This window comes from Vespa mandarinia, chromosome 12, assembly GCF_050613455.1.
Source record: "Vespa mandarinia isolate Hongniang chromosome 12, ASM5061345v1, whole genome shotgun sequence".
Classification (NCBI taxonomy): domain Eukaryota; kingdom Metazoa; phylum Arthropoda; class Insecta; order Hymenoptera; family Vespidae; genus Vespa; species Vespa mandarinia.
Window position 1 is genome coordinate 5,802,501 of NC_140821.1, and position 18,668 is coordinate 5,821,168.

At 32.5% G+C, this 18,668-nt stretch overlaps 1 protein-coding gene across 5 annotated transcripts in view; it reads left to right on the forward strand.

The window, feature by feature from the left end:
* The window catches only part of spri (Src homology 2 domain-containing protein sprint), a 153,131-nt gene that overhangs the window by 91,426 nt on the left and 43,037 nt on the right, over positions 1–18,668 (forward strand). The window contains exons 1-4 of one of the 5 annotated variants that reach the window (XM_085660555.1): positions 1,840–1,923; positions 2,252–2,508; positions 2,664–2,760; positions 5,073–6,239. The exons of 3 other annotated variants lie outside the window; for them this stretch is intronic. In XM_085660555.1, the coding sequence (XP_085516681.1) occupies positions 6,181–6,239 (59 nt within the window). In that variant the 5' untranslated portion in view covers positions 1,840–1,923; positions 2,252–2,508; positions 2,664–2,760; positions 5,073–6,180. Of the gene's footprint in view, positions 1–1,839; positions 1,924–2,221; positions 2,509–2,663; positions 2,761–5,072; positions 6,240–18,668 lie in introns of those variants that run through there. One more of the 5 variants, XM_035884370.2, reaches the window with a different exon arrangement.

The window sequence follows — 18,668 nt, forward strand, 5'->3', positions numbered from 1 at the left end:
GAGTCTATCCCTTAACGAGACATCGCCGATCGCCATCGAGCATACACACAATCCGAGAAGCACCGACTTCGATATATTGTTAACCCCTCTACCTTACCTTATGCCTACCTCACCCCACCCCTTTCTATTGCTCTTTGTGGGCGTGCACACATTTTTGTTTTCACGTACTTACCACCTCGTCTGGAGCATTAGTGTAAGAGAGCGAAGGTAAATCTCGACTAGTATACTCGGTGCTGCGTAATACATTTCGAATGAAATTTAACGTTTAAACGTAGAATCGATTTCAAGGACGATTTTTTTATCGTAGGAATATGTTCGTTCTTATATACGTAAATAGGTACATTTCTTTGCTTCGTCCTGATATAACGAACGTGGACTGACCATTTAGAAAACAATTTTAAACAATTATTCTATAATCTTTATCATTTTTAATTTGGAAAATAATCTTGGAAAATTTTTAGATTTTTCTTATCACATGTTTACTCTATTTACATTCGTAAGTAATTTCGAGATATTCCTTAAGGTTTATCCTATCGATTATCTATGATCAGCGTTTATTTGTTATATTTTTTAAATTAATTATTATAACTTATAAATCCATGCCATCGAAGAAATTTGGAATAACAAAGAAATAACTAAATGAAAAGTTTGCTATGTAACAATTAATAATTTTATTAATAATACAATACTATATTAATGTAATTGTATTTTACATAAACTATTGTACTAATACAATTATATTTGATATATATATATATAATAGTTTTATAATAACGATTAATAATTTTATTAATAACATAATACTACATTAATGTAATTATATTTTACATAAACTATTGTATTGTATTAATACAATTGTATTTGACATATAATACATAATATAATATATGTATTACGAATTTAAACGTAAAATATATTATTTTCCTAATATTAAATGTATAAATTAAACGATATTTGATAAAAAATAAATTTTCCAACTAATCGTATTAAAACAGCATAGATGAGCAAAAAGTGGAATTGATCATCGCATTCTTTACGATGTGTTGTTTTTTTTATGTAATTTTTTACTGACTGAGTCATTAAAAGTCGAGAAGTGGTCATGGATGATAAGCAATGAAATAAAATCATTATCTATTTATATATATATATATATATATATATATATATATATATATATCTATCTATCTATATACATATTATAAATACATATTATATATATATATATATATGTATATACATAATATAGGTATGACACATTATAATAATTTATAATAATTATAATAACGAAAATACTCCAGTGACCCTAAAGATAAAAGAGTAGATACAATATTCTCGTAGCAGTTAAGATGCTAACACGACACCCTATAGAAAGGAGTCGCATATACAGGGTGTGTGTATGAAGATACATGGAATAAGCATTCTTACATACATGTACATATACATACATACATATATATATATATAGTGTCTATATGTATATATATTGTATATATATATATATATATATATATATATATATATATATATATACATATAAAGACGGAACGAGCAGTGAGAGCAAAAGCGGGAAAGGAGAAAAAGAGAAAGGGAGAGATCGGTGGAAGGAAGAAGAGACGAAGGAACTTTGGTCCTTTGAATGTGTGTGTTCGTATATATAAATGTGTATGTGTGTGTATTCGTGGGTTTGGTTTGTATGTGTTTCTGTTCGTAAGCGAGTGTAGACAGCACCGTAGCGGCAATAAGGTGCCCATGCACAGCGCGCTAAAGTCCACCGATGCAGCCGAGACTATAGTGTTTAAAGTAACCCGTAGTCAGTCCATTCGCGACTGCCAGCCGGGTAAGACATTCGGATCTCTTTCTCTGCTTGCCTCTTAACCAAGTCGTGGCGCGTGCAGTCGCGCGCGTCCGCACACGACGACGCACGTAGTGTTTCTCCATTTTATAAAACATATATGTGTGTGTGTGTGTGTATGTATGTATGTATGTATGTATGATGTATGTATGTACATGTATATATATGTATGATTTATATATGTAATGGCATGTATGATATGTATGATATGTGTATATGCATGCATGTATGTATGTATGTGTATATATATACGTATATATATATGTACATATATATATACATATGTATTTTGTCCGAATCGTGACAAAAAGTTCTAAAATTTGATTATTAGAAATATAAATATATTTTTCTTTCCGATGCATTGTTCGATGCATTTCGCGTCACTCGACACGTCTCAAGGTCGCTAACTCGTCGCGAGTATCGTCAATTTCTTCTCGAGGGAAAGAAGAAGAAGAAGAAGAAGAAGAAGAAAAGAGAGAGTGCTGCGAGTGTCCATACTGCGAGTGTCCTATTGTTCCCAGTTCGATGCGCGACGAAGAATGCGTTTCTTTGGGTCTTACTCCTTTTCTTCGTCTTCTTCGTAGGAAGACGCCGAAGGCCAAAGGCGACGGACGGAAAATTCGATTGTGTGTGTGTGTGTGTATGTGTGCGCGTGCGTACGTTTCCTTTTACGACTATTTAACTGAATTTATTTATTTCTTTTATTTTTTTTATAAAATTTCTATTCTTTATTGGATAGATGAAACAAATCGATTCTCTTATATTTAACACGTTGAATGTTCGTGAAAATGATCGATGCTTAATTTTGCAGATTTTATTTCAAACATTTCTAAAAATGTTTATTTAACGTTTGGAAAAAATAGATCATTAATGGATATCTATACTTTCTAATAAAACTAAAGTCTAAGGTAAAAAGTATTATTATTAATTATTTTATATCTTTTATTTAGAAAAAGTTATAAAAAATATACAAGAATTAAAGTATATCGATTAAACCAGTTAACGTTGGTTAATTGATTTTATTTTACTTATATATATTCAATTCTATGGATTTTCATAAATTTACAAGAGTACTTTAACGAATAGTATTCTTTTACGAATCGATCGTCTATTCAGAGTTTTCCAATTTCGTTTTGGAATACTCGAAAGCACTCGAGAGTTAACCACGGATGACCCAGACTCGGACGCGATCAAGCATGAAATCAATTCGAGGTAGAAACGCGTAAAGCAAAGCCGGTCGGGTGCTTATTCGCCTCCGGGAAAATAAAGCCTCTAAACGATAAACGATTCGTGAATATAGCGAGCTTTTCTCTCTCTCTCTCTCTCTCTTTTTCTTTCTCACACACACACACACATACACACACACATTCTCTCTCGATACGATTGAATATTGCGGCCTTTAGCTTCGTCGCGCCCTAGAAAGTAAGATCCTTTTCACTGATCGGACGAGGAGATGAATCCATTCCATTGAAGAGAAAAAGAAATAATCGTAGGAAGTTTCGACGCAGATTTTATTCGTAATTACTTTTAATTGAGAGTCTCTCAATTAAGATAGAATGCAAATGGAAGTAGTTGCGGGAAATTTTATTAATCGTTTTTACGCGTACATACGTTTCTTTTTTCTCAAATCAGATAATCTGTTACTGTAAAAGATCAAAAATAGAAGATAATGTGGAAATAGTAGAGAAAAATACTAATGAGTATTTTCTTTTTTTTTTCATTATATTTTGTATTTAAATCATTTTTTTCTCTCGAAGCATCTCAATTGACAACGGTATCCTCAAATTGGGATTCGCGATTTTGGCGACCGGTTTGTGTTGGATCATTGAAGGAGAATCTCGTCCTTTTCTTTTTCTCTCACTCTCTCTCTCTCTCTCTCTCTCTCTCTCTTTCTGTTTCTTTCTTTCTTTCTTTCTTTCTTTCTTTCTTTCTTTCTTTCTTTCTGTCTATCTCTCTCTTTGGTTGCAAGCCGTCCAAAGATTTTCTTGCGAGGTGTACGCAACGGCAGGGCCGTTTCGAGTCCTCTCGAGGCCGTCCTCTCTTCGAAAGTTGGTATGTTGTTAAAGAGAGTTGTTGCGAAGGGTATTCTGAAAGAAAAGGTAGATAGAAAGAGAAAATAAGATCGTTTACTTATTCACATCCTTGGACGAACGCCTCATCAATTATCATGAACGTATCGCCAATTCGAATTTTCTATAGTAAAGGAAACATTTGTCATATTCAATATACAATCAGTTTCCAATTAACAATTTGTTGATAAATACTATATATATATATATATATATATATATATATATATATGTATGTATGTGTGTGTGTGTGTATATATATATATTTTGATAATAGAAATTATTGGATCGATGGTTTTATAATTTTACATTACTTTATCTTTCTTTTCTATTAAATAAATTCTCTCTCATACTTAAGTACAATTCATTAAAAATATTCACATTCGAAGTTCGTTTTAATTTTTTTACGATCGTATTTCGTCGCGATCCATAAAGCCGTTCCGTACGTATTTGTTTTACGATCGAGCTACGTCGATCATATAAATCTCTTCCCTTGAACGAACTCGTATCGCGCGTTGTATAGCCATGTACATATGTATATATATATTTATGTATGTACGTACGTACACGTTCCCTTCCTACTCGAATTACTTGCGCTTATTAACGCTGACGTAAAATATTAAAACGGTCGTGTAACGGGCGCAACAGACTGGTACCCCACGTGCTTCGTTAATTATAATATCTGCCCACACCTCGTGGTCGATCTATTCAATATTAATCTGCACTGAGTCCTAAGGATTAGAATCGTATCGCACGAAATCGAGATTACGCGTGGGTCGTATCGAAAGATCATGGAAAGCGCGACGAGGCTTTCGTATATTCGTTGATTTATGCTCGATTCGCAAAAGCCTTCTGGATTAATGAAAAGTAAGGGAAAGTTTACGAATAGGAATATAAATAGTTGATATTTATGTAATGATTAGAAATATATTACAGAATGATATTATAGAGAAGATTAAAGGAACGAATTTAAAGAATTATGAATTAATCGACTCTTCATATAATATTTTTATCCATTCATTCGTTTCATATCATTTATATAATTATTTATTCTAATCCGATATTCAGTTTATATTTATTTTGTTAAATTTACTATGCGAAGTTTACGCACATATACACCTACATATCGAAAGATATTTCTTTTTTTAAAGTCTCGCATAACAGAAGGACGAACCTATCGTGCAAGAAGCGATCATGGATGAGAGTTTGGGTCACGTCTCTCAACATTCACGCACGTACGCGCAAATATATACACAAAGCAAAATACCCGTAAACAAGCAAAATACACCAGCTTAACAGCAGCACCGTTCTTCGTGTATCGGACAGTAGCATCGTCGTCGGCGTAGGTAGTAAAAGCTATGGAGAAGATTAAGTTGAGAAGGATTTTCGTCATGGCAAAAGCTCGTAAATAAACACATCCAACATCGATTCCTTTGATCGTTCGAAAGTTCGAAAGCCGATGACACTCCCTGACCAACGTCAAGAAGATTGAGAGACAAGACATTAGACTTTCTGAGAGTTGAAAGAGAAGAGGAAAATAAGAGGCAGAAGAAGAGGAGGCGGAGTAGGAGGAGGAAGACGTCTTTCGTCTCTTCCTGTAGAAGACGATGCCGTTCATCGTATTCTCGAAGAACCATAAGAAACGTTGTCATTTGCTGAGAGGAGCAGAAGAAGAAGAAGAGGAAGAAGAAGAAGAAGAAGAAGAAGAAGAAGAAGAGAAAGAAGAGGAGGAAGAGGAGGAGAAAAAGAAAGAAAAGGACAGAAATGAAGTCAAAGTGGCGCTGGTAGACCCGCGAAGGCTTTTATATGCACGAGAAACGCTCTTTGCCGCTCACGGCGAGATATGAGCTCTAAATTTAGCCGTAAGAATTTTCGCAGCATCTACACGCGTGGCTGTTCCCTCTAGTGACTACTATTGCCGCTATTCCGCGTCTTTTGCTTGATTTTTACAGGACGAGTCACATTGGGCTCGGATTTATACGAAGTCAAGTGTGCGGCTAAAGAGAGATAAAGAGAGAGAGAGAGAGAAAGAGAAAGAGAGAGCGAGAAAAAGAGAAAGAGAGACCAAGAGCGGACACACGTTCGTTCTTTCTCTTTCTCTCATTCTCATCTCGCTCTCTTTACAAAGCTAGTTTCTCGCATTAATAGTACTAAAAGAGTATACGTCTGTGTACATCCGTCTGTGTGTCTGTTCGTAAGAATAGAAGAATAGTAGACGACGAGAAGAGCATCTTTATTTTCGGATGACTCTCTGAAAAGATGCTGATCACCAAGTACACTACGATACTGCTGCAGTCGACCAATCAGCACATCATTAGGTAAGTTCAATAAGTCATTATTCCTTTTCAAAAAGAAACAATTCTTTCTCCGCTCTTTTTTCTTTTTTCCTTATTTTCAATTTATATAAGTTTTATATATATATATATAATATAATATAATAATATATGTGTGTGAGTGTGTATATAGTTACGTGCAACCACGTGTTTGAACGTGAACGAGCTTAAATAACAATAAAGAACAACTTATTGCTGTTTTACAAGCTCTCTTTAGAAAATATACAGTGAGTGTAAAATGTATTCGTACAGCAGATAATTTGAACAAAAATTTTGTAGAACTTACAAAAATATGTTCATAAAAGATATATATACATATTTTTAGAAATCTCTAAAACGAATGTTATTAAAAAATAAATATTTAATTATATTTGTTATGAAAATATTAACAAATTTTCAGAAATTGGCAGAAAATATATGTGTAATACAGTTCTTGATTCGTGACATTATACATAGAATAAATACCTTTTACATCAATATATCTAGGATCAGTATATCTGGAAACGTTGTTAATACTAATAGTATTATAAATTTCTATATAGTCAACAGTAATAATCGTAAAATGGGACGAAAAGGCAAGAAAACTACCGAAGAAAAATGGAATATTATTATAAATTTATATAAGTGCAAAACACTGAGTGAAATTTCTAAAATTGTAAATAGACCATGGTCCATGATTCAAGAAATCATTGACAGATATGGAGACCGAAAAAGTTTAAAAAATAATCCACGAAACGCAAAATAAATGAGTACACCGATGGATAATTCGAAAAATAAAACAAAATTCAAAGATAAGTGTAATAAACATCGTTGCTGAATTTAAAAATAATCTTAATAATAATGTGTGCAGTAATACAGTGCGTAATTTTTTAAGAACTGCAGGATACTATGGCAGAATAGACCATAGAAAATATTTCGTAAATGTATCCGATTAAAATTTACGAAAGAGTATGTCAATGTTCCTATGGAGTACTGGAATTGTATTGTATTTACTGAATAAAGTAAATTTAACATTTTTTAATCGAATGAACGATGTACAATTCATGTATAGAGAAAGAGAATATCGAATATGAGAAAAACAGGTATCTGTAAGGTATCTTATAAGAAAAACAGGTATCTTGTAGGTATCTGTAAGGTATGGAGGAGGTTCGATCACAGTTTGGGGCTACATGAATGCAAACGGGATTGGATCTCTCCATTTTATCGATGGTATTATGCACCATAAATTATATATTGATATTTTAAAATAACATCTTCAAGCTAGTACAAATAAAATTGGATTACAGGACAATTATATGTTTTTGCAAAATAATAATCCAAAGCACAATGTTTATAATGTAAACGCGACAGTGGATCCTGTATAATGTATCAATTCAATTAAAAATCTTCCCACAATCTCCAGACTTGAATGTTATAGAACACTTACGGGATTATCTCGAAGAAAAAATTCGTGATCATCATATTTCTTTAAAGAAAGATTTAAAAAATGCATTCTTAGAAGAGTGGAATATAATTTCTAGTATTAAAACCGGAAATGTAATAAATTCGATGCTACAATAGCTTAAAGTGATTATACAATTTAAAGAGAGTCCCACTGGATATTAAAATTGCAAATAAATAGTTTTTTGTTACGTTTATGTATTAAAATAAATATATAGTTTTTGTTGTAAACGTAGAAATGTACGAATACTTATTACGCATACATTCTTTGATAATTTTGGAAAATTTGTTAATATTTTCATAACAACTATAAATAAATAATTCTAAATATATATATATTTTTTTTGTGGACATTTTTTTAAATATACATAATTCTACAAAGTTTTTGATCAAATTCACTGCTGTACAAATACTTTTTACACTCATTGTATATAAAAGTTCCCTTCTTAATATATATATATATATATATATATATATATATTATATATATATATATAATATAATATATATATAATATATATATATATATATATATATATATATATATATATATATTAAGAAGAAAACGTGTCCCTGTGTCCGTTACACGTCGCAAAAAGATCTTCAACGAAATAATTGATTCGAGAGAGAACTTTCCTTCCTCGAGGATACGCCTCGTCATTGTTCTATCCTCTGCCTCGCCCACTCAACGTCGTTGACGACGTCCCACTGGAAAATGAACACCGATGTTCTTATTCCTTTAAGATAATAACAACAATGTTTTATAATTAACGCGTACCTACTCCTAATAATACGTTCGCGAGAAACTAATTGCGAGGTTGGCTTTAATTTTCGACGATTAATTTTCGAAATAATATGTCTTCTACCGTTTTTCTTTCTCGTTCTTCAGATACATTTCGAAAATTGGGTGGAAAAGAGTAGTCAGGGAGAAGAAAGAAGAAACAAAAGGGGGAAGAAGATGTATTCATAGAGTATGCTTCGAGTTCATCGAGGATTTAGTATTCAGAAATCGTTCATTGCATATTTAAAGCACGAATTGAAGTTAGCGCTGAGGACGAACCGCGCTCTCCCATTTAGGGGATTATTAAATTCATTCGTTCGGACAAGGAAATCTCGGTACCAAAGGATATTAAGAAAGACATAAGAAGAAAAGAAAGTGAGAGATAAGAAGATAAATAAAAGATGAAAACGAACGAGCGAGCGTGAAAGATAAAGAGGTTAGACGCTCTCGATCGTTCGATATCACGTGCTGCTCGTGACTTGGAATAAATTTGAACGTGTGTACTACGGACGGTTGGACCGGAATCCAACTTGCGAACGCAGCGTTTTCTATATCCGTCAAGTTTCAATTCGTGGCTGGAATGGTAAGAGAGAGAGAGAGAGAGAGAGAGAGAGAGAGAGAGAGAGACAGAGAGAGAGAGAGAGAGAGAGAGAGAGAGGGAGAGAGAGAGAGAGAAAAATAAATAAATCGATAAAGCGAGAGACAATTCGCGATAGCTTCTTTGTCATGCGACAATCGAAAATCGTTTCATGTAAATACCGATAGACGAGATTGTATCATTTTTGATTTTGTCAAGCATAAATTACAAACGTCTAAAAAGACTTACCTCTCTTAAGGAACTTTCACGTTCTGTAGAAATTTCAGATGCCTAACTTGATACCTATGTCACGGAAAGAGAACATATGAAACAGGATATCTAGATTTAATTAGGAGTTAGGAGTCGTTAATAAATCAATAGATAAGAGATTCGGATCAACGTGGGATAAATCCATACGGAGAATCTCTTCTCGATTTCTTTGATTACAATCTTTCTCGTGTATATATATATACATATATATGTATGTATGTATGTATGTATATATGTATGTATGTACATACATTCATACATACATACATACATATATAAGTAAGTGGATATACGAAGCTCGAGTGTTCATAATAGTGATCTGTGATTTATCGCAAGAAAATATACGATTATTTACGCGTAAAAGACTTTACAAACTCCCTTTCCTCTTAACATTATCGTGTAAACAAACACGTGCTCTTTACGGATGATTTCGTCAAAAATCATTCGATATTTTTTCTCTTGTTTTTATCCCATGAAGATTGTGTTCAAAGTTATTAGAAAGCCACCCCATGCTACCTTTGTATTTCACCGAATGTTAATATTACGTTGTAACCTACTTTCATAGGCTTTTTATAACTTTCACTGAAGAATCCAACACAAGGCACATAATATGCGTTTTCCCTACTAAGGAAATCCAATCTCCTTGATCTTATCTGATAAATTATCATTTTATTCGTCTCAGTTCACATAGAAAGTTTTGGAGTATCATAAATGACATCAATGAAAATTGTTGCGAATCCAACGTGTTATATATCAACGTTTAATAATCACAGAAGTTAGTTGATCGTAAATCGTCGAGCTTAACATAAATATAGCTTTCGTAACGTGAGAAGAGACGACACTCTCGGTCCTGGAGCAGTTCTCTCATCGGTCTTGCAAAGGGTTAACAGGGTCGTGTAAAGAGCGGCGAAGGGGTAGGGAAGGATTTGATCCCCTTTAATTAAGCTCGATCGACGATATCGTCGTGATCACGCACTCGCACGCTCGACAACGAAGAAAAAGGACGTAGGACGTTGTGCTAAATCTTTCTCTTCCGTCCTGTATCCTCTCTTTCTGTGAACCCTAGCGACAGGTAGCAGCGTGTACATATTACATACAGGGTGTTTCACTTAAACATTGGATTTTTTCCAAGATGACCTTTGGATAAGAAAAAAGTATAAAAAAGAAGGAAATCATTTGATCCGAAGTGGTCAATATCACGAATAATATTAGGGTAAAATTTCGTTCAAAGTAGAAGTTCATTTTTTTCGAGATTTTATTGTCTTCGATATCTTTTTTTTTTTTTTTTTGCAAATAAATTGTCATGTTTTTATTATTGAAATATCGAAAGTTTACAAAAGAACGAATTTGACGATACAAATTTGTTTACTTTTAAATGATCTTGAACAAGACTTGCAGAGGAAGCGAACAAAATATAAAATTTGGACGTTTAGATACAAAAAATTTTTTTTGAAAAATAAATTAAGAATAACCATCCTCGTTTCGATCGAACAATTTCTCGATATTTTGTCGTATCATTAAAACTAATTGATGATACTTCAAGTAAATACTCGAGATGAGTTAGGTGAAACACCCTGTATATACAAACATATATACACCTTACACGTATACGTCCGACAAGGCCACTAATGAAAGCGAAAAGGAATTTATCGTCGATATAAATTCTTTCTCTCCTACCTTTCTTTTCTACCTTCGACGATATCGAACTTACCGGTCACGTTCCTTCCAATCGATCGACCTTTCTCACGAAAGCATCGATATTGCTTCCCTCCGATGATTTAAGAAATCGATCAGAATTATTAACGTCAAAACCTTGTCGAAAAGATCCATATAAAAACGATGATCTATTATAATATATATTTCTATAATAATATATGAGCCTATTTGGAGTTAGCGTGATGATATAAAATTGTCAGACAGAATTTGTTTATCCAGGATGTGATACGAAGAGAGAGAGGTGGGAGGGAGGGGATTAAAAGGAAGATCGCTAATGAAATGATCGCGAATTTATTTCGAAAGAATTTATTGATGATATAAATTCTTTCTTTGATCCTTTTCAGACGTCCTCTTTGGACGTCTGAACATGCATCATCGATCGAATTCTCAGCAATTTGTCTCTCAATATTGCCATTACCCCCGTATACGTTATTTTTTCTTTTGTAAAGAACGAAGAAAAGGGAAAAGGAATCGTGTACCCTTTTATTGAACTGTAATTGTCGCTCGTTGAGACGGATGAAAAAAATACATGTTTCTTTATAGCAAGTACACTGCCTTGAGAAATAGAACGAAAGAACGAAAGATCGAACAAATAGATGTAGCTTGGTAAGTCATAGAAATTAGATTAGAGTATGTACATATATGTGTGCATGCGCGCGCGCGCGCGCGTGTGTGTGTGTGTGTGTGTACTTATATATACATACACACTTAACGTCATTATACATTGTAGGTTTAGTTTGATACTTCGATTTCACATTAGTTTGCGATAACATCTAAATCAAATAAGGTTTCTTTCTATATTGTATCTACGGAATGTTTCGTCTAACAATAATTCCTATCAATTTATTTTTCATTACGGTTAATGAATTATTTCTTTGTATCATTATATTGCACGTAATATTGTACTTTAATGAATGATATAATAATATTGAAAATAATTTAAATCATTCGTTCGCCTTTTTAAATAAATGTTCTGTAATAAAATAATTAAATTTTAGATTTTTTCGATTTTTATAAAATATAATTTTTTCTTATTCAAGGTCATCTGAAAGGTTAACAAATTCATATTGTTAAATACATCGTTTTGTAAGGTACAATATTGTGTTAATAAAAGTATGTAAACTCGTTTAAAAAATTACCGATAATCTTGAAATCTCGGAACAAAAATTTATGTCGATAAGAATATTTCTCGCTTTTAATTAAAAAAATGTTTTTCTTTGAAATTCATTTGTATCAGAAAAAAAAAACATTTCAACTGCTCGAGTTAGATGATACGCCGTATATATGTACAGGGTTAATTTTAAATTAAAGGCCAGTTGAATATCTCTTTTGTTAACACTAGATTTACCAGACCAGTCATTTTGACTGGTCATGCAATTTAAATTCAAAATTCCTACTGCATGTAACATTTGCTTTCCGAAATGATGTTGTGACTTTTGTAGCTATAAGTAGAGAATATATTTTATGAACTTAATATTACGTTATATATAATAGTAACAAATATATTTTTTGTTATTGATACTTATATCAGTACCAGTCAAAATGACTGGTGCACGTTTTTATGAAGAAATTCTGTAAAAAAAAGACATTGGGGAGAAATTGATGAGTAATGCAATGTTTTATAGACACAAAAATATGATTTCTGGAGAATCATGAGACCGATACATTACATATGGCAATTTTACTGAGATTCTGCGATATATTCGTTTCGACAAAAGAAATCAGAGAAGTCGACGTTTGCAAACAGACAAATTCGCTTTAGTCTCAGCAGTTTGGGACAAATTTATTGAAAACAGTCAAAATTGCTTCAAACCGGGAGTTTATATTACTGCGGATGAGCAACTCTTTCCAACGAAGGCCAAATGCAGATTTACCAAGTATATGCTAAACAAACCCCATAAATTTGGCATAAAATTCTGGCTAGCCTCTGATGCATAGACGAAATATGTGGTAAGTGGGTTTCCGTATTTAGGAAAAGACGAGGCTCGGGATGCATCAACCCCTTTAAGCGAATTTGTTGTAATGAAACTTCTTGAACCGTATACCATGACGTATCAAATTGTGACAACCCATAATTTTTTATAAGTTTTTCTTTGCTGTTAAAATTAAAATCTAAAAATACCTCGTTGTTTGGAACAATACGCGCAAACAAGAGGGAACTGTCGAAAACCTGCAAACTGAAAAAAGATGGCATGGCTCGTTTCTCAACGTCGTTATATCAATCCAATGGATGCACACTTATCGTTTACAAGAGCAAACCAAATAAAAAAGTACTTATACTAAGTACAAAGCATAAACACATCACAATTGATAAAACTGCTAAGAAATTACCTGAAACTGTATCGTTTTATAATAGAACTAAATTTGGCGTCGATGTCACTGATCAAATGGCACGAGAATATACCGTGAAATCAAGTTCCAGAAGGTGGCCACTTCAAGTTTTTTTCAATATTTTAGATTTAGCCGGAATAAATTCTTGGATATTGTACAAAAATACAACAGGAGAAAATATCACACGTAAAGACTTTTTGTTTCGATTAGCAGAAGAGCTTGCTTCAGAATATCAGACTTCAAGGCAAAAACTACACGAAGCCAATATACCAATTACAAGTGGCACGGTTCCTGTACGCAAATGGATCAAATAGGATATTGCACCAACAATAAGACTACAAAAATTTGCAATACATGCAAAAAAAATGTATGCGGAAAGAGTACACACAACAAAATCTACATATGTAAAAATTGTAATGGACAAACTGTAAACAATTGAGCGTTTTGTTTCTTGATAGTGTCTATTAATCCATTTATCTATTAAAATCGATATTAATCAATTTTTTTCGTCATGTTTTAAGAGTGAATAAAAACTGAAAGCCTCAATAAGGATTTTTTTTACACCAGTCATTCTGACTGGTTTTGGTAGAAATGTATATTAAAATAGCCGGTATATTTAGTATTAAGAATAATAAAAACAAGAATATGTTAATAAAAGTTTCATAATATCAAAATTATGTCAAATATGTCAATAAAACGTCCAACTTTTGGTTAAATAAAAAATTCAATAATCTTTAGTTTTTCTTATGGAATACTCTATACTTTTTTTAATTAATTATCTATCTTTATCAATTATTTTTAAAAAAATATTAAATAAATATAAATTTAAAGTCAATAATCAATGAGATAAATATTAACATGTGAAGTATGCTACGTATGTAAATGTTACAGTAATACTAAACACCGTGAAACTATTGGGAATCATTATGTAATGGTTCCATTGCTAACCAAGGAAACCTATGATGGCAACCTAGATTATCTAGATTTACCGATACACCTTTAAATTTTTTGTATGAGAATTTATAAAATATAAAAATATATTAAACAATATTTAGAAATTTAAAAGAATTATAAGCGAAAATTACAAACGTTGTTACTTAACATGTTGTTGCATACTTTTAATTTGACGATCGTGCTCGGAAACACATTTTTTTTTCAATTATTTATGACTGTTATATGAAATTGAGCGTCAATTGTCATGTACAAGACGGTTATAGCCATCATTTGCCTACATATCGCCAAAAATTGGACGGCTATAGCCGTCATTTGCGACAACATGTTAAATAACACTTGAAATGTTACAAATTGCACAAAGAAGTATGCTTATAAGATATTGATTGTGCATGTAAGATAATGGTGGATATTTTGAAAATTTATTGAATTAAGTAAGCTATTATTCTTGTTGTTATTAATTAATTTTAAATTACAAATTTTTCGATGAATAGCATTAGCAAAATATCAACTAAACTTATTATAAGATCTTTTTATTGTATGTTTTTCATTTTTTCATAGCCTTTTAAGAGTGTTTACATTTGAAAATATATATTGTTGGTCATATAATTATATACGTTAATATTTCGTTAATTCTAAAGTAAATAATTATATATATACTTGCTTAATAACTTGCTTAATAAATAATAAATTAGACTGTACTTGTTTAATAATTTTTTCAAGATAATCGAATAAAATATCTAATGTTCTATAAGAAAAACTAAAAATCTTTAATCTTTCAATTTAACCAAAAGTAGGGTGTTTTATTTCCTATTCTTAAAATATGTGACTTATGAAATCAAGAAAATTTTCATAATAAATTTTTTCTTTATTATTTCTAATAAATGAAATATTCAACTAGTTCTTAATTTAGAATCAATCTATATACTGACTCGTAATATAAAGAAAGCTTGATGGCTTCTTTTGATATTCATAATAACGAGCATGATGGAAATAGGATCGAGAAAAGGATGATCTTCTGTAGGCTTTTGCATTGATTCGAAGAGACGACCCCTCCGTACTCTTTTCGATCGGTACTACTGCCCTTTATTGCTTTCCTACCCTTCGCGAAACGATTCTCAGTGACCAAGGGATAGCTGGTAGTGCGGTTTAATTAGGCACTGAGCAATCAGAGATCAGAAGTGGCTGATGGCAACTAAAAGTGACGAGGGCATCGTGCATGCCTATGTTTCGCGGTCACGCCTCCTTTTTCCCCCCCTTTTTCCGATTTCTCTCTCTCTCTCTCTCTCTCTCTCTCTCTCTCTCTCTCTCTGTTTCTGTTTCACTCTATATATTCGTTATTATTTTTATTAATCTAATTTAATTTTACAATAATAAATAAAGAAAAAACATTTCTCTAATAATTACAATATTGATAGTTATAAAAGAGAAGAAATATAAAATCCATAATTTTAACGAGGTGCTTGATACAAGCTAATATTAACAAAATGTACTACGCATTTTCGTTAAACTAATTTTTACAGTATGATTTCATATCATCAATTAGTCTTTCATTTGTATATCAGCGTGATACTTTTTTGTATTGCGATTCTTTATTCCCTTTCTCTTATTCTATATACATAATAGAAATAATATAATAAAATCGACTTAACTTTCTTACGCTTTCTTTCGAAGCATTATATCTTTTCACTTTGGGAAAGTTAATGTAATAACCAGGTTTTTCTTGTAAATTCGAGGAAGACAAAGAATTACGAAGTTTCAATCGTATCGAAGTCTTCAATCAAACTCTGAGAAGGGTCTTCTCATCGATGTTTTTATTTATTTTAATAAACCAACAACAACAACAACAACTTTCACAATGGAAAATAATTGGTCGAGTTCAAAGAGAATTTGATTTCTTTTTCTTTTTTTTCTTATTATAAATTTAAGAGCACGAATATATCGTTCTAAATGGGATCTTAATGTCGACAGTCGCCTTTTTTAGGTTTCCCGTTACCACGAACTACTACGAAGACGAAGACGAATACGAGGGGTTGCAACTTGTAGAGAAAAAGAACACCCCGTCGTTTCTATTGCCAATTCTGAGAGGACCAAGGAGGAACTTTTATATCGCCACAAATTGCTCGAAACTCACCATGCATTCTCTCTCTCTCTCTCTCTCTCTCTCTTTCTTTTCAACGCCGATGCTTACTTTTTAATTAAAAGTTTTCCTTTCAGAGTATTCTTTGACACACCACCATCATCTATTCAAACCATTTTCAATTCTCTACTCGTCGTGATCAAGAAACGATAAATTACGTGTTTCTTCTCTCTTTTTTTTCTTTTTTTCTACACTAAAAAAAATGTACTGTTTATACGTTTCGGATTGATGAAAAAGTCGAGAAGTCAACTTTTCTTCTCAATTTTTTTCTTTTTTTTATTATTTCGTAAATATTTTAAATACATTTGATATCGATTGAATGAAATCTCTTAACTTCTGGTAAACTGCTAGAGAAAAGCGGGCATTCCTCTCAATTTCGAGTTTAACCACCGTATTTCAACGAGTAGACGTGCTAAACGTTTAATCCTTTCGACACGGCCCCGTATTCAGAGGATCCAATGCATAATTAACGTATCAAACGGCATCCTCCGTGATAAAGGTCGTGAGAACGGAGGGTGTTTCCGTCGTTTGCACGATTTCGCTTTGGTTGCGTCGGGCCCTGCATTTTCAACGGAGCTTGCAAGCTCGCGGTATACAATAGATACAATGTGGAAGGGGTGGAAGTAGAAGGGCCGAAAATGGAATGGAAGGGGAAGAGAGCACGAAGTCCCTGGTGTATCCAAGTTAGACACGGCCAAGAGCTCGCTATTAAACCCACGGGATAAGACCTGGCACTTCACTTCGTACGCTTGCTAATTAAATTATTCCAAAATGTGGTCCGCCACGAGTCTCTTGCATCTCTTTCGATTTTGATTCCACTCGCGCACATCAGATCATCCTAAAATCCGCCTCTTGAAGACGAAACTTACTCAAAGGACTTGGCAACGATCCAACAAATTTCTTTTTCTAATTTACTCTCATATAAATTCTACGGCGAGAAGTTTTCTCGTCCGCGATAAAAAATTATTAGAAGGGAAAATCTCCAAATGCTTTCTTTTTTTTTATCTAATTATTTCATCATTTATCTAGACGAGAAATCGCGTATTAGTATATATGATAATAAAGTATATAATAATAATAATAATAATAATAATGAGAATAAAAGTTACGATAATGTACACAGGGTGTTCCATTTATTTATTTATTTATTTATTTATTCGGTTTTCATTAAAATTATGGTAGCACATATTGTATAATTAATTGAATTTATAAAATCCTGATATTTTATTATTATTTATTCTCAAATAATATAAAATAAACAAATTGATTCGATGCATTTTATTCGCCCAAATGTTATTTCCAATTTTATAGGAGACTATAGATAATATAATATGTAAATCTTACAATAAATAATTCCACTCATCGATTAGCTCGCAAATGATCGTAGTCCTCGTTCTCCTTGTTAATCTTAATTGTAATTCTTAAGGAACATTAGTCAAAATCATTTAGATTTCAGGATTTATCAATAAAGAAAGAAAAAGTTTCTTGTATACAGCAGAGCAGAGTAGAGCAAAGGACAATTAAAAATTTTTCACTTATAGAACCTGAAGGCCCTTCTTCTGACAATGAGTAAGGAATGGCATCTCATCTTTGAAAGTAAGATAAAAAGAAGAAAATAAAGAAAGAAGGAATGAAAGGTGGGACGAATCATACAGGGGGGGAGAAAATTTGTCGGTTGAAAAAGCAATCGTTGAAGAGACCAAAGGTCTGCCCTCGATGTTTCCTACGTGACATGATTGCAATTCTCGAATTCGAATATCCAGCTCTTTTTCGAAGATATTTTCTTCCGGACGGATTTATTTTCGATAGAGCGAACATCGATTTTCGACATGAACGAAGCATTTTAGATGCTATGACGGAGTATAGTCTTGATGAAATATATCACGAAGTGAGAGAGAAAGAGAGAGAGAAAGAGAGAGAGAGAGAGAGAGAGTGAGAGAGAGAGAGAAGGAGAGAGAGAGAAAGAAAGAGAGAGAGAGAGAGAGAGAGAGAGAGAGAAAGAGAGAGAGAATTATCAGGAGAGTTGTTGGAGTATGGTTCGCATGACAGGTAACAAATGGTTTCACGGATAGAAGTAGACAAATGTCGTGGATCGAAACTAGTACTATCTCTTTTTTTCCATAGACGAGTTATCTACCGATTTTTCTATTCTCGGTACCTTCTTTTACCGATAAATTTCGATCTGAAAAGATGAGAGCATCATTCGTC